General features: G+C 39.2%; 1 protein-coding gene across 1 annotated transcript in view; it reads right to left on the reverse strand.

The window, feature by feature from the left end:
* Nucleotides 1-16,587, reverse strand: part of RAP2A (RAP2A, member of RAS oncogene family) — a 30,693-nt gene extending 14,106 nt beyond the window's left edge. Inside the window, exon 1 of the mRNA XM_016203821.2 lies at nucleotides 16,255-16,587. Within this exon, the coding sequence (XP_016059307.2) occupies nucleotides 16,255-16,568 (314 nt within the window). The 5' untranslated portion in view covers nucleotides 16,569-16,587. The remainder of the gene's footprint in view (nucleotides 1-16,254) is intronic.
* Between the last annotated feature and the right edge of the window lie 8,311 nt (nucleotides 16,588-24,898).

Genomic DNA, 24,898 nt, shown 5'->3' on the forward strand with positions numbered 1-24,898 from the left:
CACAATGAGGTACCACTAGAATGTTATCGGATTAGGTAAAATTAAAAAGCTTGGCAAATATCAAATGTTGGCCAGGATGTTGAACAACTGGAACTCTTACTGGTGGAAGAGTAACCATTGGTACAACTATTTGGGAAAATCATTTGGCAGTATTTAGTAATGTTGAACCTATAGATTTATGACCCAAGAATTCTACTCGTAGGTATACACCAAGAGAAATTTGTGTGTGTGTGTGTGTGTATTACAGCAAAAGATATGCGCTAGAATGTTCAGAGTAGTATTATACATAATAGCTATCATCCAGAAACTATCCAAATGCCCATCAATAGAATAATGAAGTCACAGTATATTCATACAAGAGGACTACTTCACCTCAATGAAGAAAATTCTTCTTACATAATTTAAGTAGCAGGGAAAATTCAAGCTTGGACACATATATGAAGAACATACAGCTTTCATCTGTCAAGGGAGCAAAGGTGTTCAGATATATCTTTAGTGAGAGTTGAAATCTGAAACCTGTACATTAAGAAATAGGTCTATTATACTTGAAAAGGCTAAATTTAGTCAATTGTTCAGGAACATGCAAGTTATTTGAACTGTTATCTAAATTCATATCTGGATTAAATTAAAAGATATATCTTCTCAGCACACCTTCATTGCAGAATCCTTGGAAAAAGTGTTTATGAATTAAAATCCATATGTATCTGGTACACAAAGTTCAATTAAAAATACTTTTTTAAAGCTAACTTTGGAGGAAGAAGACCTAAGGATGCACCAAAGCCATTAAGAGCTAAGACTTTTTAGGAATTTTAAAAGTATTAATAGAAGAGCTTTGTCCTGGGAGATTTTTCTTCTCTTGATAGTAAGATCTTAAAATATTTATTTCCAAATTACTAAAAACAAACATCACTGAAAAAAAACACACAAACAGAAAAAACTCACACAAAAAACCTACCAGCTTTAAATTAGCATTTCTTCTCTCCAACAATAACCAGCTCTGGGGAAGAGGACATCAATTATATATGACATGTAACTGGTTGGTTCCCATGGCATAAGATTGATTGGTATGTCTATTGAAAAGATTTTTCATTTGAACCAGGAGAAGTAATAGGTGACATATGGAAAAGGCAAAACAAAAATGCACAATAACGAAAGGAGCTGGAAACTACCATGACTGGCAGAGATTATGGTGCCCAACAGTTGCCAATGGAGAATGATGAGCTAGATATTTCCACAGGATTCATGTCAACACTGAAGCAAAAGAAGTTAGAAATAGTTACGACAAATCACGGTGGGAGCGAGGAAATGGGTGTAAAGCAAAAAGTCTTCGATAATCTCCAGTAGTCACCAGGTCGGGATGAGAAGCTGTAAAAACAGGTCTAGCATAATAGTGATTACAGGGGATGGGAAGAGCAAGAATTAATTGGATGTGAGAAAATCTGTCCCTTTATTTTCATTCCCACTACAAAATGCCTTTCATTTCCAAAATAATTCATACCTGAGCTATGTAACAGTCTCCTAACTGGTTCCACCACCAATTTCTCACCCCTCTATTGGCCACTTCCCAATAATTATCTTAAAACATTGTTTTTACACAGTCCTCTCCCAATCCCCCCAATCCGCTACCTCAGAAAAGTATGTGGTGACTCTACAATGATTCAAGTCTATCCCTATGTTAACAGTCAAGGCCAACCACAATTTAGTCACTGGCTAAAATCAGGATGGAATGCACTACAAGGAAGAGAGAACTAGATTTGGATTTAGAGGATCTAGAAATAAGACCCAACTCTGATCTCTTGAACATGTCATGTGACCTTTCTGAGCTTCAGGTTCCTTATTTGTGAAATAGAAATAGTAATGATACTTAGGCATTATGTTAAGGAAGATGGTGATGACTTTACTAATAATAGGTAGCATCAGTAGAGGCTTTAGTCACTGTCAGATACTATACCAAGCAGTTTAAAGTATCATGGATACTGTAAAATACTACAGAAATGCTAATTATTCTTTTCTAAGTTCTGGCAAACCATCTGTTAGTAAGTCAGTTCTAGAATCTTAATTGTGGTGATATATTTGTAAAAGAGTACAAAAATTTTTTACTTAGTATCTTATCTCCTACCTCTGGCTTCCATTCCCCTGGCAAGGACAGCCAAATCTAACTATTTAGCTTGAAGACCATTAACCCTGTGAAAAAGATTTGAGAAAAACAGGATCTATAGTGTTCCCTCTAACCACAGGCTGAAATTTTACCATTTTCTTTAAACAGAAGTATCTTTCTTTATGCTATTCATGTTCTCGCACCAAACATTGCTAAGGCAAGTCACCAGACGTGAACCATGGCTCTGAAGCCCTAGTAAGACAATGTGGAGTAATTTTTTTAAAAAGGAAGAAAACAAAACTCAATAAACGAGGAGTTCTGAAATAGTCTTGTTTCTGTGTTGAGGCAGCTGTGCCACCTTTGAAGTTACATCGGGGACCTCAGGAAGGAAAGGGCCATATATTTTTTCTATGTAGCAGTATCTCCAGCGCTGGAATCAATTCTTGACACAGGCATACAAAATAGAATGAGTTAATGAAGTGATGATCTTCAAATATGACAGTGTTTGCATGCAACCCACACTGGAAATGTCACAGAAACAATGCAAACATATCCATGGTCACCAGGCTGAAAAAGCATTTTTGGATGTTCACTGTCTACAATGTTTTATTTTTTTATTCTTTATCATGCCTTGCATTAGATGCTGAAATGCTTAAACTGATTAGCAGTATAAGGGGTCTCTAGAGATTTGGGAGGAAATGGCCAAAATATAGAACATAACGGGACCTTTATCCCTAAACTCAACAAATGTTTACTGAGTGCTTTCTATGTAACAAGGGCCAGATGTCAAAACTGAAGCACATTACCACCAAGTACATGGAAGAAGGTTTTTTTTTTAAAATATATCTTTATTGATTTCAGAGAGAGGAAAGGAGAGGGGGAGAGAGAGAAAGAAACATCAATGATGAGAGAGTCATTGATTGGCTGCAGCCCGCAACCCGGGCATGTGCCCTGACCGGGAATCGAACCCTGATCGCCTGGATCCTAGGTCGACGTTCAACCACTGAGCCACGCCCGGCCGGGCAGAAGCTTTTTTTTGATAACATAAATTAGGCACTATATGTCAACTACTTTTATAAATAATATACACTGTGGGTAGAGTGAAGGGGGAGGAGGCAATGCAGACTATTATTATTATTATTATTTTTAATGCTCACTCAAGGATATGTTTTTTATTGATTTTAGAGGGAGGGAGAGAGGGGGGAAGGAGAAAGGAAAAGAGAGAGGGAGAGGGAGGGAGGGAAAGAAACATTGATTGTTGCCTCCTGTACATGCCCTGTCTGGGGACTGAACCCCCAACATGGGTATGTGCCCTAACTGGGAATCGAACCCACCACCTTTTGGTGTATGGGATGATGCTCCAACCAAATGAGCCACACTGGCCAGGGCTGCAGACTACTATTACAAGCAGTTGCAAAAGATATATGCATAGTCTTAGATTTTCTCCTGAAACTAAACTTTAATATGTTATAGTCTTAATAAAATTAAATATGATCTCCAAAGTTCAGTTAGTCATGTGTGGGCAGGAACAGTAAAATGACATAGGACAGATAAATTATGAGGGCAGATGGTAGGTGCTTGCATCATTTTGCCACCTTTTAAGAGTTAAAATACAGCCATTCATTCACTCATCATTTACTTTCAATAAATATCTTTAAAAATATTTCATTTTTCCAGATAACTATTGCTGCATAAGAGAACTACCCCAGCTATCTTCCCTGAGCACTAACTCATCATGTATTATTTTCTATTTTCCATAAACCAGCTTACTTTTTTACTGCTTTCTAAAATAATAATTCTTCTCAAACCATTTATAACTAAGTACAAATAAAAAATATCATTTCCAAGGAGGATCAAAATTACTAAATATAACCAAATAAATACAGATGTTCAACTCTCTCCCAATTAACCCATTGTAAATTGAAAATACCGTAAGTAAAAAATGCACTTAATACATCTAACCTACTGATCATAGCTTACTTAGCCTAGCTGATCTTAAATGTGCTCGAACACTCTCATTAGCCTACAGTTGGGCAAAATCGTCAAACACAGTGCATACACTGCAGGGTAGCTGCTTATACTCGTGATCACACGGCTGACTGGTAGCTACAGCTCACTGCCCAGTACCAGGACAGTATTCCACCATGTATTTCTAGCCTGCAAAAAGATCAAAATTCAAAATTCAAAGTATGGTTTCTATGGAACGTGTATTGCTTTTGCACCACCGTCAAGTCAAAAATCTTAAGTTGAAGAACTATAACTCAGGGATTGTCTGTACATAATTGTTGGCATTAGTCTTTACACAAATTTTTGACCTTCTATAATAATTTAGAACACACACAAAAGCCCTTAGGAAGGTGGTCTGGCAAAAGCAATGCTCTTGGTGGAAAAATATTTTGAAACTTAAGTCAAATTGTTTTGAGTATTTCTATCTCTCTATATATACACGTATAATTGACTCAACACTGTCAAATACATATTTATTCATAGTACATTTTGGCAGGTAGTTATCTTGTACTTATTTTGCATAATGCCCAGGGCAATATTATATAAATGACATGATTTAAACCGTAGTATTTGATGTTGACAGTGATGACTTTTATACATAGACAGATAAAACTTCTGGAATCAATTTATTAAAAACTCTGTCAACACACTACTATATATATACATCCATAAAGACTGTGAAAATTATCTTCATGCAGTTTTTGGAATTTATAAAAAGGTCTATTATCAACTTTTTTAAAAAGAAAAATGTCATTTAGCAAATATTTAATATTATATGCCTGATTGCTTTTTATAAAGTATTTTTTATATTTAAAATATATGTATTAAAAAATCATCACAGTTTTCTGTGAGTCGCAAATCATACTGTCCTATTTAAAGTCAACATAGTCTCCAAGGGAAGAGGAAAACTCAAAGCACTCAGTCTATGCTCTAAGTTCTATAATATACGGCACTAGCATTTCAGATACAGAGGAGAAAGCAAAGAAAAAAATGGAATTCAAATACTAGATTAGCTATATAATTTATCTGGATATGGTAAGGCAACTGAGTCTCATCCCTAAGAAATCATGAGGCAGTACGCTGTTTTATAAAGTCAGATAAATGCCTGGGTTTTATTCCTATTTCTGTAAATTTTGGTGAAACATTATTACTGATATTTTAGAGTTACTATGTAAAGAAACACTTTACATTCATTACCTCATTATTATATTATACCCATATTACAGATGAGGAAATTGAGATGCAGATAATGTTAACTTGACCCCAATTACATAACTAAATGTACTGGAGCTCAGTTTTTTTTTTAGTTTTTTTTTTTAATGTTTTTATTGATTTCAAAGAGAGGAAGGCAGAGGGAGAGAGAGATAGAGACATCAATGATGAGAGAGTCACTGATTGGCTGTCTCCTGCACGCCCCCTATTGGGGATCGATCCCGAAACCCAGGCATGTACCTTGACTGGGAATCGAACCATGAAGTCCTGGTTCATAGGTCAATGCTCAACCGCTGAGCCACGCCAGCTGGGCTGGAGCTCAGCTTTAGTGAGAGTAGCACTTAACTGTCTTCATAGATAAGAGTAGATCAACATGCACAATTAAATAAAATACTGAATTACAGCAATTATTATATATAGTATTTGTTATGTTCACTGGAAACCTAAGAATGGATGAATTTAGACCAAAATTCTCCACCCAAAAACAGAGAAAAACTCTAAGATTTCATACATGGAGAGTTGTAAAGATACCTACTAAAGAAAATACTAATATGTACTGAATTATTAATATGATGTAGGATTTCCACATTTGAATTATTAATTTTTAAGGGGCTACTCCTAGGAAAGCATGAGAAATACTACTACTAAATGTTTTAAGTAAAGGTTTACAGTGTTTCTCTTGGGTAATTTTACTAATTTATTTTAAGACGTCTGTAAGTATAGTTACTTCATCTATTTTTACTATCGTATAGGGAGAGCTGAATCAATATTTTCCTGGACAGATACAGCAAACCTCTTAAAAAGATCAGTTTCCAAAACCTCCTCAGCAACCTGTTGTAGTAATGGAGAATCCTTGCAATCACATACTGGTCTGAATCCTACTACAATAGCCCTTTCTCTGTCCTAAATTTTTACAAGACTGAAGCTATCCTGCCTTATCAGAATAAGCAAAATTACAGAAGTATTCCTCATATTTCTAATATGTACAACAAATAGTAATACATGCTTCCTCAAAAGATACATTTTATGTTGGTTTTTTTCCCAGTGACTAAATGTTCTCTTTCTCAGTAACAGAGGGAGGATTTACTAACTCATGCTGGGAAGTATTTCATTTTCATAGCATCTATATAGCATTGTTGAAAACTGAAAAACCAGAAAGATAAAAGTTATTTCAAAATACTAAAGAGAAAGTTCCATTAATTTTCTTGGAGTTAAATGTTTTAGGATAATAGTTTTCAAATTGTGTGTGATGAGATCAATTTAGTGGATCAAGGGGAATATTTAAAAGCAATGGGATAAAATAGAAAACAAGAAAACAGAAAGTATAGTAGAAGCAACATAGCAAGTGTTAAGTATTATTTCATGAAACTTTGGTTTCATTTACATGTATTTATGCCTGTGGGTGCACTGTGTCACAATGTAAAATGTATTTCTTACTGAGGGCCACAATTAAGAAAATGTGAAAGCCACTGTTGAGTGAATGCATAGAAGTAGACAAAGAGATGTTATTTTATCGGTTTATTTTTTACAGATAACAATTTAAAAAGAGAAATTATAAAATACTGATAAAAGAAACCGAAGCAGACTCAAATAAATGGAAAGATATTCTGTGCTCATGGATTGGAAGAATTAATATTGTTAAAAATGTCACATACTACACAAAGCAATCTACACATTCAACGCAATCCCTATCAAAATTCCAATGGCATTTTTCACAGAAATAGAACAGTCAATCATTCCTAAAATTTATATGAAAGTACAAAAGACAATAAATAGCCAAAGCTATTTTAAGAAAGAAGAACAAAGCTGGAGACATCATGTTCCCTGATTTCAAACTACACTACAAAGCTATAATAATCCAAACAGTATGGTATTGACATTAAAAAAAAGATACGTAGATCAATGAAACAAAATAGAGAACATGGAAATAAACCCATGAATATATAATCAACTTATTTATGACAAAGGAGCCAAGAATATACAATGGAGGGGAAAGGACAGTCTCTAGTTAATGGTGCTGGGACAACTAGAAGGCCACATGCAAAAAAATGAAACTGGATCACTTTCTTACACCATGCACAAAAATCAACTTAAAGTGGGTTAAACACTTAAATGTAAGACCTGAAAGCATAAAACTCCTAGAAGAAGATATAGGGGGTAAGCTCCTTGACATCAGTCTTAGCAATGATTATTTTTGGATTTGATACCAAAAGCTAAGGCAACAAAAGCAAAATTAAACAATTGGAACTACATCAAACCTAAAAGTTTCTGTAAAGCAAAGGAAACCATCCACAAAATGAAAAAGCAACCTATGGCATAGAATATAAATTTACAAATCATGTACCTGATAAGGGGTTAATATCCAAAGTATGTAAAGAACTCATAAAACTCAATAAAAACACAAATGAACAAATAATCTGATTAAAAAATAGGCAGAGGCCCTGGCCGGTATGGCACAGTAGTTGGAGCGTCAGCCTGCTCGCCAAAGGGTTGTGGTTCAATTCCCAGTCAAGGGCACGTGCCTGGGTTGCAGGTTCGCTCCCTGCTCCCTCAGGGCACGTGCAGGAGGCAATCATCAATGTGCTGATGTGTCTGTCACATCGATATGATCTCTCTCTCTCTCTCTCTCTCTCTCTCTCTCATTTCCCCCCTTTCTCCCTTCCATTCTCTCTGAAAAAGCAATGAGAAAAATATCCTCTGCTGAGGATTAAAAAAGAAAAGGGCAGCGGATCTGAATACACATTTTTCAAAAGAAGATATACAAATGGTCAGCAGGTATGTGAAAAGATGCTCAACATCACTAATCTTCAGGGAAATAAATGCAAATCAAAATAACACTGAAATACCAGCTCATACCTATTAAAAATGGCTATTATAAAAAAGACAAGAAATAACAAGTGTTGGCGAGAATGTAAGGAAAAGGGAATCAATCCTTGGACACTGTTGGTGGGAATGTAATTGTTGCAGCCACCATGGAAAACAGTATGGAGGTTCCTCAAAAGATTAAAACAGAACTACCATATGATCTAGCAATTCCCCCTCTGGGTATTTATCCAAAGAAAACAACTGCATTGTCTCAAAAAGATATCTGCACCCCCAGCTTCACTGTGGCATGATTTATAATACCCAAGACATGGAATCAGCCTACATGTCTACTGATGGATGAATGGATAAAGAACAATGAGTGTATATGTATATGTATTGTATATGTGTGTATACACATGTATATATATAATGGAATATTATTCTGCCATAAAAAGAGAAAAATACTGCTACATGTGACAACACAGATAGACCTTGAGGGCAATATGCTACGTGAAATAAGTCAGACAGAGAAAGACAAATACTGTATGTCTCACTTATGTGTGGAATCTGAAAAAAACAAAAACAAAACTGAACTTACAGATAAAGAGAGCAGATTGGTGGTTGCCAGAAGCCAGGTGGGAGGATGAGGTCAGAGAGGAACGGGAAGGAGGGAGAATAGGGAAGAAGAAATGGTTAAATGTGGTGAAAAAGTACAAACTTCCAGTTATAAGATAAATAAGTACTGGGGATATAATATATACCATGGTAACGACAGTTTAACTAAACTTATTTTGGTAATCATTTTGCAATATACACATATGTAAAATCATTATGTTTTATGAGAAATAACGCTCCTAATGTTTTAGGTAAAGGTTTATAATATATTCTTGGGTAATTTTAGTAAGTGAAAAAAACCTAAAACTAATACAATGTTGATGCCAATTATATCTCAATACCAATAAATAAATTTTAAAAACCTACAAAATTGATAAATCACTATATTTTTCCCTAAAACATCAATTTTGTTATGTTTTCAAACCTTAAACATAGCAAAACCAAAAACATATCATTAGAGGAAACAAAAAACAAAACAAAAAACAACCACCTATCCCATTCTGCCATTGATTATGTTTTAGCATTCTGAGTAAAAAGGAATATATAATTTACAAATATACTTAATTTACACACTGTAATCTATTTTAAGTAGCTTATTCAGATAGAGTTTTCAGCCATGTGTGATAAGTACATTTTCAACATTAAGTAACTAAATGCATCAAACTTCCAGAGGCTTCCAACTATTGCTTTGTTTCTGGACTTCCCAAACCATGACTTCAATATAATATGCTATTGATACTTGATTCAGACACCCAGTAACCTTATTTTGACTCATAGGCTTAAAAAAATCTTATTTCATAGCAGTGACCTTTAAATTTAAACTGAAATTTATTAAAAATCAGGGTAATATAGGTGTATTAGAGTTTTCCCACAAGAATAAAAGGCAAAATAGCTGAAATGTTAGGTCTGATATTTCAAAAAGGTTTCAATTGTTTAGAAGTCTCAAGTTAAATCTATTCAAATATTATGTTCGGCATATACCATGTTAAAATCTTAGCATCTATAAATGAGCTACTTTTAAATAGTTTATAACCTTAAACTCCACTAATATATTTATATTTTACCTGTACGTTTTATTAAAATGCAGATGTCCAAAATCACAGCATTACCATTATTGATATTATTCTACTAAAAGACTACGTTTGATCTGGTAAAGCACAAAGGTATGTTTAAGAAACTTTTCCCCGTCAGGCTGAGAATAATTTTTAATATAATGAACCACAACTGTCAAAGTAACAAATAAAAAGGCAAATACATGTGTATTTCTGCACACCATTAAAATTTCATGATTTATTTCCCACAGAATTACTATCTCTAATTTTTACTTTTGTAACTATTGTGTCTATCAATTTGATCTTATTTGAAAGTTTTCTCATACACACTCAAGTATTTTTCCAAAAAAAATTTAAAGAACTTACAATTCTTGTTATACCATAGGCCAGAAAAACAGAAGTACATAAAAAAAACAGTAGGTAAGAACAGATGGGGAGAAACACATAGCAGGGCAAAGCTGAAACAGAAGCAAAGGAAACCCCAGAGTAGAATCACACATCCTTCCCCAGGGACTTAGGTTCTGAATACAATGGTTAAGAGAAAAACTGTGTAAAATAAAAATCATCCTTGGGGGGAAAAATCCTTCAATTAAGTATGGTATACATGATTTTAAAGATCATTACTTAGAAATGTATATAAATGTATGATCTATGCATTTTAATGTGCCATATGTAATTTTACAGAAGATAGTATATAGAAATTAAATTACTCAAATGTATTGCTATTGAAAAACTTCCCAACTTTGTTGGCATTTCTGTTGGTTGTATTCTCTAGAAACATTTTATCAGTTCCTCCATTTCCTCCTTAATGTTTATGTATTAATTAATTATCCAACTTTTTTCTAAAGGAGAGCTACAAAGTCAACATTATCTACTCGCCTAGTGGCCTGAATATTTCTCATTCAGTGGTCAGTCACTTCACCTTTCAAATCACTCATTTGTTCTTGTCAGAGGGTTTATCAATATTCAGGGACAGTTGATATCTTTTGTCTGTGTGCAGTACAATGGTTGGCTGGCTTTTTAAATTATTTTGTCCCCTCTCCCTTAAAAATATTATAATGATTCCTCTGATTATAGATTTTATTGATATAATTATTACCAAATTTTAACTAGACAAGATTTGCAGATCACAAGCTGCTGGTTCTTTAAGGTTTATATTAAACTTGACCATTTCTCTCACTGAATGAACTACATAGAAGTACTCACAGAATATTAGAGCTGAAAGGAGATCATCACTGCAAAGTGAGCTTTAAAAAAAATTCCAATCCTGGGATGGCAAAAAGAAAACTATATTGTAATGTTCTAATTTTACAATGCAGCAAAAACAAATCTCCCTTCCAGAAAAAAACATTGGGTTGTAAAATGTGACTCACAGCTATTAGGCTCTATACCTTGGAGGCCCAGATTTTTATTACAAATTTGGTTACTGGAGGTATCAAATTGGGGAAGGAGGTGTTTCTGGAGGAAGGAATGATGGCGGAATCCACAAGGTTCACTAACTTAAAACAAACATCATTTGATGTGTTCCCTGGTCTTGGCTAATAGCACCAATCTGTTACTGGTCAAGGTTTATGTGTAGCAATTGGCAATCTGCCTCTATTTTAAGCGTAGGTTTTTATATGGCTACTTATTGTGAAGAGAAAAAGTACAATCACTTGTGTCATTTGAAAGTAATCACTTAAATGATATAGAAATATTAATAATAAAAAAATAGAAACTTGTTCACTTTGGGTAGTGCAAATCAACCACTTTTTTCCAGCCTTTTCCCCAATTTTAAAACACCCCATGCCTTCTAGCCTACTGCAAAGTCTCTATATATCTTACAACTCTCAAGTTCTATCCTTGGCTATATGTATTTCTAACTTCTATTTCTGGCCATATTCATTCACTTCTATCTCTAGACTCTTCCCAACAGATGTCATGCACTCTACAAATCTGAACTACACAGCTCATCCTGAGTCTTTATATCCATACATAAACTGATGTTTCAGGCTTTACTCAAATATTCTAATTACTTATTAGGTGGATCTATCTGGATGATTACCATCTTCAAAGCTTGAAATAATCTTCCTCAGCTATGCCTCCATAATTCTATTCTCTCATTTTCAAAATGTCAAGGTTACTTTTCACCTTTCCCTCTTCCTCTCCCATTCAGTTTAATAAATTCTTTATAACATTAATTTCATCCATTCTTTCCTTTCTGTTTCTATAGACACCATGCCAATTCAGAATCTTTATACTTCATGTAGAAACTATAGATTATCACAATATTTCACAACTATTCCTCCTGACCCTGTTCAATTGCCACTAAGCCATGTATCTTATCACCACCATGTTTCTATTTCTGTAACAATTTTGATCACGGTCCTTCTAAGATCAAGTCCGAAGTCTTCAACCTTCTATCATTTAACTTTACATTTTTAAGCCTTACCGCCTCTCTCTTTTTAAAAATATGTTTTTATTGATTTCAATAAATCAAAAAATATTGTTTTTATTGAGGGAGGGATAGATAGGTAGAAACATCAATGATGACAGAGAGTGGGATGGAGCCCATAACCTGGGCATGTGCCCTGACTGGGAATCAAACCATGACTTCCTGGTTCATAGGTCAATGCTTGGTTGAGCCACACTGGCTGGGCCTTACCTCTCACATTTCTATATTAATTCCTGGTTTAGAAAATCTGGTCTATTTAACTAATAGCTAACAAACATATTCTATGCATTTCCCATGCCATTTCCCACTGATACTATGCTCCTGATTTTTAAAAAAATTCTCACCTGAGGGTATGTTTTACTGATTTTTAAAGAGAGGGGAAGGGAGAGAGAGAAACATCAATGTATGAGAGACATGGATCGGTTGCCTCCTGGACATGCCCCAATCAGGGATTGAACCAGCAACCTAGGTATGTGCCCTGATGGGGAATCAAACTGACAAGCTTTTGGTACACAGTACAATGCTCTAACAGAGCCACATCAGCCTGGGCTGTGCTCCTGAGTTTTTAAACTTTACCTCTTCCCTTGTTGTCCTAACTAGATATAAGAACTCTCACAGAATGTTAGAGCTGAAGGAAGATCATCTACTCCATCTGCAAAATGAGCTTTAAAGAATCATTTCCTCCATCTATAAAATGAAAATGTTTGGGGAGACTGGGGCCAAAAGACAATAAAAGTACTTGCCTTTCTAAACTCTAGTTTTTTCCAATATATTTTTCTTGATTGTTTCCTATGTAATAGTAGCTGTGCTAGCCACATGGCATTAGAGTTAATGACTAACGTATGTAAATCATCACACAAATAATTAAGCTTTTGTGAGTGCTGCAAAAAAGGACAGGTTGCCACTGAAGTCTGAAGTACCTGTGGCTGAGAGATGGGTGAGGCAAGGAGTTAATCTAGACTGGGAAGATAGGAAGGAATTATTCAGCTGGGAAGGACGAGGAAAGCTTCCTGATGTAAGCAGGGGCAAAAGAGCAAGTCGGAATTAATTTTGCGTAAGGCCGAAGATTGCCACAGGTAGAAGAAAAGCCCAGAGATAGGCACTTTGAAAAGGCTAAAAGAAGGTCTGGGTGTTGGAATCTAAGGGATGAGGAGTGTTGCAAGAGGTGAGGTTGTAAAGGCAGGAGGGCCAAGAGCACTCTCTGCATGCCTGGAAAGGTCATGCTGAAGATTCCTGGGCTTTGTCCTAAGAATAACATGCCCGTTCCAAGATACTTCAAGTCAGGACCACGGCTTACCCTGAGAGGAATGAGAAAAGCAGTTATGAAATCAGAAAGAATTCTAGTGTTATTTCACTTGAAACATTTTCTGTATTCCTATAACTCTTCCTTGTGTGATCTCATCTAAAGTCAAGTTAAAAAAAAGAAAGCACATGAATTTATAAATATAGTCATTTTCAGGTGGTCCACTTGGCTTTGATAAGAGGCTGTATATATATGCATATGTTTGTGCACCTGTAAATATTTAAGGAAGTATTGGCCTGGTTTTTATTTTTTAAAAGCAAAACCTTCCACACAATAACAATTCAATGAAAAGCTCCATTTACTGTATGGCCATACATTAGTGCTAGATTTGAAGTTAAATGTTCATTCTCTTGCCCTTTCCCATTAGGCCTTAATAAGAAAAAATAGTTCAAGAGAACACCAACAAAATCTTTTTAACGATTGTTTTTAACCCTAATTGCTTTTTAGCCTCATCTTGTCTATACTAGGTAATGAATTTCGCAATGCAATCACAAATTTCCTATAATATTACGTTTATATTAAGAATAAAATTTTAAAAAGGTAGGGTGACAAAGTTATTATTAATAAAAGAACTGGAATTTTGGCGCAATTTCTTTGTTCAAAGTATTGTGTTGGGCACCTTAAAATATATCTCATTTAATCCTAAGAAAGACTCTAAGGGAGCATGCTATACTCTATTTCAGGTAAGGAAACTGAAGCTTAGAGATGCAAGCATTTTCCCAAAATATATATATCCTTAGATCTAAGCTAGCCAATACGGTGGCCAGCAGCCACATGTGGTTATTGATTGAGCACTTAAAACATGGCTAGTCTGAATTGGGATGTTCTGTAAGTGTAAGTAACACACTGGATTTTGAAAAATTAGTGTGAAAAATAAAGTAAAATACATAAATAATTTTTGAATATTGATTACATGTTGAATGATAATATTTATTTATTAATTTATTTTTTGTCAATCCTCACCCAAGGATATTTTTTCCATTGGTTTTTAGAGAGAGTGCAAGAGTGGGAGGGGGTGGGGGGAGAGACACATCGATTGGTTGCCTTCTGCATGTGCCCAGACTGGGCCTACATCAACCTGCAACCCAGATGGCGTCCCCTTGACTGGGAGTTGAACTGGAGAGCCTTTGGTGGGTAGGCAGACACTCTAACCACAGAGCCACAGTGACCAGAGCTGAATGATAATATTTTAGATACAGTGGGTTAAATAAAATGCATTATTAAATAAGAATGGAGAAATAAAAAGTTACCAGATTCATATTTTAGAACAGCAGCATAGGCCATAAACATATCTACTTTATTCGAGTTTGAAATTTAGTGGAAGAAATAATATACAAAATTTTAGCTTAGCTATTACAGTGCATAGTCAGTGAGTTAATGGGGGCAGTGGTCTTGGGGAGAGGATCTCCCCTTTGATCTCATATGTTATATTAAAAATCCACAGCTGGTAATGACTTTTTAGCACCCCTTGAGTACACATGACTAGTCCTTGCTCTTTCTCAATGAGTAGACTCAAACTAACTTGTAATGTGATTGTATTTAGAGTACACCTACAACTATCTTTCTGTTAATGTCTCCTAATTTTGAGCTATAGTTAGAACTATGTGGGGAAAAGATAACACTATATCAAAATTGTCAGCATTAACTAATTATAAGAACCAGACAAAACAGTAATGTGTAATTAAACAGTAATTAGAAAAATTTGCTAAAACTTTTAACTAAGATATTATTACACTTCTAATGCTTGAAATAAGGAAAAATGCACTGTCAATTTAAGAGAAAATAAACATTTTAAGCCACATAAACTACCAGCCATTTTTCCAAAGTACATACTTTTAGCAGAGTTTATATTAGAAAAGAGCTTAGATGCAATCAACTTTACATTAGATAATATACTTTAAAAACAACAAAAATCGATAATATACTTGTTACAACTTTGAAGAATTTCTGTGGTTTTTTTCTTCCACGAATGTCTTCCCCTCCCCCTCCCTCTTTTTTAGGGGGTAAGACAGCTAGATTTTTTAAAAAGTTAAGCGGTATTCTTTAATGTGAGTGGCATATTTTATCTCCTACATGCTAATACTCTCTCAACCCCACTGAGCTGTTAGGATGTCTTCAAATAATTTGATAATCTGTCTTTTAAAGTTTCGTCTTAATTGAAGAGTTCACTTTAAAAACGCCTTGGCACCATTCAATCGTTTATGAGATGAGCAAGGTCTCTTTCCTCTCCACTTGACATTTTTACAATACGTACATTACATGTGTGAACAATTTTTGCTGTCAAATATTGCAAAGGTAGATTTTTTCTTGTTCGGTCTGAAAATGTCTCCACTGTACTTGCACAGCTGCCCTCTTCCCATCACAAACCAACCCACCCCGCACAGCCCTCTCTGCAAGTTTTAAACTTTGTTTCCTTTGGGGTTCTGCACAAGCGCTACTATTAATATCCAAGAGACAAAGAGCTGTGCTGTGGGTTCACCGGATGCCAAATTTGGGTTGTGAAACAAACAAAGCACTCAAATTTGAGACTCAAGATGATGATGGTGATGCTGGCAAAATGAAAAAAAAATATTATAAAGCATAAGACCCCAGAGGCATCTTTCCTAGACAGCTCCCTCCGTCCACCGCCAACCCAGAACGCAGGGGGAGAAGAGGAAGATCTGGCCCCGGGACGGTGGCTGCCCGGCTGCACAGCGAAGCCCCCTGCACGCGCCCCCGGCCCTCTCACCGCTTCACTCGGATGATCTGGTCCCGCATGGGCTTGATGTCCTGGAAACTCTGCTGGTTGACGAGGCTGTAGACGAGGATGAAGCCCTGGCCGTTCTTGATGTACAGGTCCCGCATGGACGCGAACTGCTCAGTGCCCGCCGTGTCCAGGATCTCCAGCACCGACGGCGAAGAGTCCACCTCGATCTCCTTGCGGTAGAAGTCCTCGATGGTGGGGTCGTATTTCTCGATGAAGGTGCCGGTCACGAACTGCACGGTCAGGGCGGATTTGCCGACCCCGCCCGAGCCCAGCACCACCACTTTGTACTCGCGCATCGTCCCTCCGCGGCCGCCGCCGCCGCCGCCGCCCGCGACATAGACCTACGCCCGCCGCGCTGCGTCCCCCGACCCTGCCCCGGCGGCCAACCCCGCCGCCTTACGCGGCCGCCCCCACCTCACTGGCTGCAGCCCCGCGGGCGCCGGCGGTGGGAGCAGCGGGCATGGGCCGAGCGCGGAGGCAATGCGGCCCCGCGGGCGCGGGCAGGCACTGAGAGCCAACAGTGAGTGAGAGCCGCCGGAGCCGCCCGAGCCGCGGGCCCGCAGTGCCGTCCTGCCGCCCCGCCCCTCGCGCCTCCACGCCCAGCTCCCCGCCTGCCGCCGCCGCCGCTTTCCCAGGCGCCGGAGCGCGCGCCCGAGCCCGAGCCGCAGCGCTACCGGGGGCGGGGCCCGGCGGCCCGGGGCGGGGCCCCGGCGGCGCAGCCCCGCCCCTGCTCCCCCGTCGCCTAGGCGACCGGCCTCGCGCGCTCCCGGGAGGCTCTGCGCCGCGCGGAAGCCTCTGCCTGCGCTTAGATAAACAACCACCCTGGCCACCCAACACCGCTGCCCGCATCCTCCCGCGAACCCCAGGGCGGGCGCACTGAGCATGCGCAGTTTGTCCGCCTGAGACGGAAACCGCGTTAACCTGAGAATCCCACGCTCAGAATTTGGCGGAGACAAGATGTTAGCGGGACGAGAGCAGTCTCCAGCAATGCCTGAGGAGGAAAGTGAAGAAAAGAGACTAACAAGGTCCCAAAGGAGGCCTCGGGAAGACGGCCTCTCCCGACACCACCCGATCAGCATTCCTCAGAGCTTTGATTTTATCTTGTATAAACAGAGCGAGAAGCTTTAAGGGGCCGAACATAAACACAACAAAAGGAAACTTTGTTTTAAGCGTCAGGACACTGAAAGAGAGGTGACAGGTAATTGCAACCCACGGCCCGATACGAACGCCAGAGACTGAGGAAGTCGGGCCCACGCCCACTGACGTCGCCGGGAGTCCGGCCACCTTCCCCCCCGAGCCCCGCCCTTCTTCAGTGGTGGCCTGGAATGGAGCTCTTCCCACGCCCAGTCAACTACGGGCGCTTGGAAAACCGGGAGAGCGGAGATCCGAACCGCGTAACAGGGCCTAGGGACATCTCATAGTAACAGCCACCTAGGATACCTAGTAGGAAGCTAGGATTCATCCCAGCCAACCAGGTCACGTCTCCGAACCCCATGGTACCATTCTCGGCCAATAGAGGGTCGCTTCATACCACATGACACCCACCCACCAGCCAATGGGGAAAAAGTCTAGTCGCAGAATCAGCCAACCCACCTCCCACTGCCAGGCCCGGCTGGGCGTTTGCTCCTGCGCCTGCTCTGTCAGCCAATCGTAGGTGAGCTGACAAATGACGAAGGCTTGAGCTGAGCCAACCAGAATTCGCGATTTCCCTGCCCCCAAGGACAGGTAGTGCGGAGACACCGCCGGGGCGGTAGGGTTTGGGAGGGGTCAGACTGAGGGCCTGGTGGCTGCGCTCTGTTCTGGCGAAGGAACAAGGTGTGTTTCGGGCAAGAGGGATGAATTCCGTTTTTAACATCGTCTCCGTGTCATCCTACCTAAATGATGGGCATGAAAATAGTGCTGAGGGATGTGAACTGAGTCGTGGGTTGAATCGAGAAAACAGTAACTTCCGTCCCTAGAGTGAGACTTTTTCCGGTGATTACGGAGACATACTGCCCCAGTTGCACGGGTCCTCCGTGCGTACCTTCTAAAACGTTTTTAACAACTCAGTTTTAAAACTTAGGTTCAGTTTCTCTGTAGCACTAGATCTAGTTACACACTCTCTCCCACCCATAACATCAAATTTAGAAGTTATGTCCCCAAATATTTCTGGGTTATATTTTGTAGTAACTGGTTATGGAATATACCTTCCATAAACTATGTCTTCGAGCTAGTCTACATTCGTCCATTGCTATGTCACATTTCCTGGGAATAATAAGTTTCTATATTTCTGATGTTTGATCATGGCATACCTCTTTTTCCTCACAAGGTCATCACGTAGAGGGGATTTTTGGTCTGAGTTCCTTGAAAACCCAGGTGTTCTTTTATCATCTTTTCTGTCAATTATCAAACTACTACAAAGATGTACTCTGGTTCAGCAGTGCCCTACAGCCTTTTTGCTCCAGTATATTAGAATGGATATCTTATATTTGCATTATCTTGCTATAGTATAACACATACCAAATTTTTGTTTAAAATAATGGAGGACAAGAGTCTTGTCAAAATATGTAGTAACATACAACTCAGTCATTATTTCTTGATTACATGTCATATATGAAAGGTTATATCTGACCTGCCAGAATTAGCAGTGAAAGCAATTTGCAAAAGAACTAAGAATCAGGAATTTTTTAAGATAAATGAAATCAAAGAGGATCTGATATCTTATTCTAAACTAGTAATGTGAATAAGTGAATTAAAATTAAGAGAGCTCACATAGATATGAAATGAAACTTTTTAAACAGGTATTTCAAGAGGATGTTGTACAAGAACACTGTTTCCTACATTTGTCTCACATTTTGTGTAAAATGTGTATACTTATTTGTGGTTACTTTAGCTTAATATCAGCTTCACTTCTTTCAGAAAAAAAGACAGACTTTTAAGATTCAAATTGTGTATTTTGGTGATAAGAACTTCCTATATTTGTTAGGGGATTAAATAGAGCCAAGCAGCATCAAACTTTTTCTCTGTTTAGTACCTTGCATTTCAACAAAGTGAAAAAAAAACCCTTTCACTTTGCAAGGAATAAAGGTCCAGTGACTTTTTATTTTAGAAATTTGCATTGGGATTTTGGGTCCAGAATGTAACCTTAAGCAACTGGTTTTATTTCCTAGGTCCCTAGAAGTTGAGAAGCTCTGGATTATAGTGCATAGATAGAAGTTCACACACACGCACAAAATAGTGAGTTGTCTTCCTAGACACTCCACTTAGCATAATAGAGAGTAAGAGAGCTTTTGACATTTCTTAGGCTATCTTCCCTGACCTTTCATCAATGCTGACTTCCTTGATAAGGAGAAATGTAGAGACTATAGGTCTTAGGATAGTTATACCTCATATGTCTCATATTGACAGGCCTCAATTTGCATTCACAATGTTGCCATAAAAGTGGATTTTTTAATCACTAAGAGGCGAAAGAAACGTACATGGAAGCATATTTTCTCACCTGTCTTGGATGGTGGCACTTACTTGATTTGAGGCTATATCTGAAATGCCGTTTGAAGGATTAGCTGCTATGAGAAAGGAAGTATCACATGATCTCACTCATATGTGGAATATAATGAAAAAATAAACTGATGAACAAAATAGATCCAGAGACATAGAAGCATGGAACAGACTGACGAATCTCAGAGGGAAGGTGGGGTTGGGGGGGGTATGAACCAAAGAATTTATATACATATATGCATAATCCCTGGACACAGACAATAGTGTGGTGAAAGCCTGGGGAGGGGGCGGGGTCAGGGTAGAAAGGGTCAAAGGGGGTGTGGGGGGAGGGAAGGGGACATCTGTAATACTTTCAACAGTAAAGATAAATTTTTAAAAAAAATGCAAAAGTCTTAAATAAAATACTAGCAAATTGAAAAAAAGAAGAGAAAGGGTGTCAGGACATATAGAGAATCTTGAAGATTTGGGTGGGAGTTGGGTGTCTGTCTCCTGATCCCTTAATCATTCCCAGCATGAATTATCTATTCTAAGTGCAACTAGAAATAAAAATTTGTGCCCTAGCCGTTTTTGCTCGTGGTTAGATCGACAGCCCGTGGACTGAACAGTCTTGGGTTTCATTCTGGTCAAGTGCACGGACCTCGGTTGCAGGCTTGATCCCCAGCCCAGTTTGGGTGCATGTGGGGGGCAACCAATTGATGTGTCTCTCTCACATCACTGTTTTTCTCTCTCTGTCTCTCCTCTCTAAAAGTCAATGAAATCTTCCATTCTCTCTAAAAAATCAATGAAAAAAATATCTTCAGGTGAGGATTAACAACAACAACAAAGAAATAAGAAATAAAAACTTGTGTCTCCACTTTTTATGAGAAAGACAAAATAAAAATGAGACAAAATGAAATCAAATTTTCTCCAAGAGCCATAAATCTTTATGATAGTGAAGACTTAACACTGTACAGTAACACTTCAGGGTCTCTTTAGCTTCTGAAGTGGTGGGAGAAAAAAAAACAAAAAACTTTATTTCTCCTCTCCCCACTGAATCTGAGTTATTTCACTTATGCCCAGATACCCTCAACTGTCACACTTTTGTTACCATGGAAACTCAGCTCCTCTTTGCTTCTGTGAAAGATGTTGGAAAAGGTGGGATGAAATACACTGTGTTCTGGGATGTTCTAATGACAGCAAGAAACAAGTATGCAAAGAATTTAATATATACAAATAAGTAGAGGGTGTTTGCAATATGACCAGTGCTTCTTGGCTATAAAATTCTGATTCCTATTTCTTCTTGTTAAATCCTCCATATCCGTGATTAACCATAAAAGGAAAGGACAAGTCAAGTACATTTAGCCCCTATGAAATGCTGCTGGCAATTATATAAAGAATGGAAGCTATTTTCTTGGCCTCTGAGGTTCCTAATGCAGTTCAGAAACAGACATATACATGAAGAGTGGAAAGGAAGTGACAAAAATGTGTTTCCCTTTTGAAAATGTGATGTCTCAGTACATTTGCAAAGAAAAAGAATTAGAATGCAGAAAGTGAGTATGTAAAATGTCAATGAAACAAACCTTTTGGTTGACAAAGTAAATGTTTTATAGGCAATTTGAAGCAGAAAGTATTTTTTCTGAAGAAAAAGGCTTAATTAAAATATCAGGAGAAAAAAGAAAAGGGCTGGAGAATCTTAAGAGCTCAAAGGTTCTGAAGAAAATAGAGTGTTAGTGTGGTTCATATATCATAGCAGAAGAGTGGGCACAATGTTGCTTGCATACTCAGCAGTTTCCTATTCTTTTTGCTGAAAAAAAAATTAAAGGGGTGAATCAGTATTGATCATTAATGGCAGTGCTTTCCTCTCTGCCCAAGGTTAGTCCAAAAGTAGGCACTTAACTCAATTCCTGCCATTGGAACCAGAAGGAGGCTGCTGGGGTTGGGGGATATCTGGGATTCTGAGAAGAGTGTGTAGCTATCCCCATTTTTTTACATCACTTCCTTTTCTGCTTTGTACTTTGAAGTATGAGAATGTGGTCACCATCTTTGGGTTGTAACACTTTATGGCAGAGATTGAAAATGAACAAGCTTTGGATGATTAAGGAGAAGGATGGGAAGAATGTATGTCCTGGGTAACAACACTGAACTTAGAAATACCCACTTTTGGACTATGGCTAAGTAAATTGCTAGTCTATTTTATTTATTTACTTATTTATTTATTTAATCCTCACCAAAGGACTTTTTTCCATTGCTTTTCAGAGAGGGGGGGAGAGAGAGAGACATCGATTGGTTGCCTCCCACACAAGCACCAACCATCTGGGAATCAAGCCTGCAATGGAGGTATGAGCCCTTGGCTGGAATTGAACCTGGGACCCATGGGCAGATGCTCTAACCACTGAGCAAAACTGGCTAGTTTATTTTAGACTTTTGGTTTAAGTCCATTAGGTTTTCTGTATCTTGCAGTTAAATACCTTCCAACTATTATAGAAAGTGTGAGAGATTCGAGACAAAACGGTGTTTAAAAAAATCAGCAGTGCCCAGCTGGGAGTGGCTCAGCGGTTGAGCTTCGACCTAGGATCCAGGCGATCAGGGTTCGATTCCCAGTCAGGGCACATGCCTGGGTTGCGGGCTGCAGCCAATCAATGGTTCTCTCATCATTGATGTCTATATCTCTCTCTCTCCCTCTCCCTTCCTCTCTCTGAAATCAATAAAAAAGATATATTAAAAAAAAAAATCAGCAGGGTCTGGCGGGTCACAGTTTGATTCTGGGTCAGGGAACATGTTCAGTTTTCTGGTGAGATCCCCTGTAGGGGGCATGCAGGAGACAGCCGATGGATGATTCTCTCTCATCATTGATGTTTCTATCTCTCTCTCCCTTCCTTTCTCTGAAATCAATAAAAACATTTAAAAAAATCAAGAAGTATTTATGGAGCATAAATTCTACTAATATCTTGAATAGTATTTCAAAGACATTATAATATTTATTCAACACTTACTATTTATATTATTCTGGGCTCTGTGGATACAACCAAATGCAATTAGCCAAAAGTGGTTGCATTCTAAGAGGAGACAGACATTTATAAACAGAAGAGACAGGCATTAAGCAACTGATTACACATTTACATTATATAATAACAACTATAATTAATGCTAATAAGAAGGAAAAATCAGAGATTACAAGATTGTATAATAAACTGTAGTATAAATAAAATATTATAAAATATGTAACCAAATAAAAATTATAAAAACAAACACCAAGTACATGATAACATCATGTATCATTTATACTCGAATTACTAGAGGTCAAGAGATACAGGGAGCAAACAGGAGTGGGTTTAGTCAAGTAAAGCTGCCTGAAAGAAATTAATATGGAGCCATGTTTTGAAGAAAGTGGCCAAAGAATAGAATAGCTGGGGCAGAAGGGAGCGCTCCAGAGGAAGGGAACCAAAAGAGCAAAGGAAGAAAGCAGGATTAAAGTAAGAGTGAAATAAGGGAAATGCAGAATCACTTGATTTTAAAAAAATAAATCTTTATTCATTTCAGAGAGAGGAAGGGAGATGGAGAGAAATAGAAACATCAATGATAAGACAGTCATTGATGGGCTGCTTCCTGCACGCCCCCTACCGAGGAACCAGCCTGCACCCGGCCATGTGCCCTGACGGAGAATCCAACCGCCATCTCCCGGATCACAGGTCGGTGCTCAGCTGCTGAGCCACGCTGGTAGGGCCAGAACCACTTGATCCTTTCATTCCTTGTAGGAATGCCATTCTAGGGACAACTATGGCGGGGGGGGGGGGATCAGAAGTCAGAAGTCTTAAGGCAAGATTATGAAAGGTATAATATAGGGGAACGTATATAGAAGAGAAAGTAGAAAGCGTAGAAGGGTATATTTGAAATCAAGGCATTATTCAAAATAATGAATTTATAATGTAGGTATCATGAAACAATTATAATTATGGACTTAAGGGCATCAAGGAGGAGGGATTCAAACTTTCACAATGGAAGTAGGAAGATATGAGGCGTAGCAAAAAAGAAGACAGGCAGGAAAACAATTTTTGCTTATGGTTGTTTTTGCATTGTAGCTGTTATTGACATGCATTATGTAAAAATGAATGGAATTTGATTGAAAAGAAAAATTTCAATAGACTAGTACTGTATAAAGATAGTCTTTTTGGTAAATAATGTAATTTAAAATGTTTTCTCTAGAGAACATTTTTAAACCTTGCCATAGAAAAATCCTTTGGGCAGAGCTCGCACCTGCTCAGCCACGTGAAGACCCTGCTGGAATTACAGGCGCTTCAGCTCCAGGCCTCGGAGGTGTCCGAGGCGAGCGTCCGGGAGGGCCCGGGGCCCACGGGGGCAGGCGCAGTCGGCTAGGCCCCGGCCCCCCCCGGAGGCCGCTCGGGCTCCTTGGGGCTGAGGGTCCCAACTCTGGTGCGTGCCTGCCTTCCTTCAGCGCCAGGCCGTGGGCTTTTCTCCTGCCGGGCGGGGGAGCGGGCCGCCCGGCTGCGGTTCCAGGCGGAGCGGAGAGGAGGGCCGCGGGGAGGGGCGAGGGCCGCGGGGAGGGGCGAGGGCCGCGCGCAGGGGCGAGGGCCGGGCGCAGGGGCGAGGGCCGGGCGCAGGGGCAAGGGCCCACGTGCCGGGCTGTGCTGTGACGACCCCGGCAAGAACCCAGAAACGTGCCAAGTCTTGCTCATACACGAAACCCTTGTGCAGTTGCTGTGACAAGAAAAGTTGTGGCGACTGAAACGAGACTCCGCGAAACCCCGTAATAATTGACAGCCTTATTACAGAAACAAGAGGAGACTTCGGACAAGATAAACCATTGACACTCCCACGCCGTGGACAGAAAAGCTATCAAGAAACGGAAAGCACTGAGAAGCGGCGGAGCCCCACCAGCTAGCCACACGGGAACTTCAGACACCCCCCAAGAAAAATGTCCCGAACCCCAGCCGCCGCTCCGGGCCCCGCCCCCATGCCCCAGCTGGCTCCGCCCCTTCCGCCCGGGCGCCATGGGAACGCGGCTAGGGCGCCGCCGCCGTTCCGGTTCCACAGTCTGAGCTGTGAAAGAGAGTGGACAGGCTGCAGCCGGCTCTAACCCCCGGAGAGGGAGAGCGAAGGGATGCCCGAGCATCTTCCTGTGCCGACCTCGCCTAGGGTCCAGCCCAGGAGC

Source organism: Miniopterus natalensis, chromosome 2, assembly GCF_054644295.1.
Source record: "Miniopterus natalensis isolate mMinNat1 chromosome 2, mMinNat1.hap1, whole genome shotgun sequence".
In the NCBI taxonomy this organism is placed as follows: Eukaryota; Metazoa; Chordata; class Mammalia; order Chiroptera; family Miniopteridae; genus Miniopterus; species Miniopterus natalensis.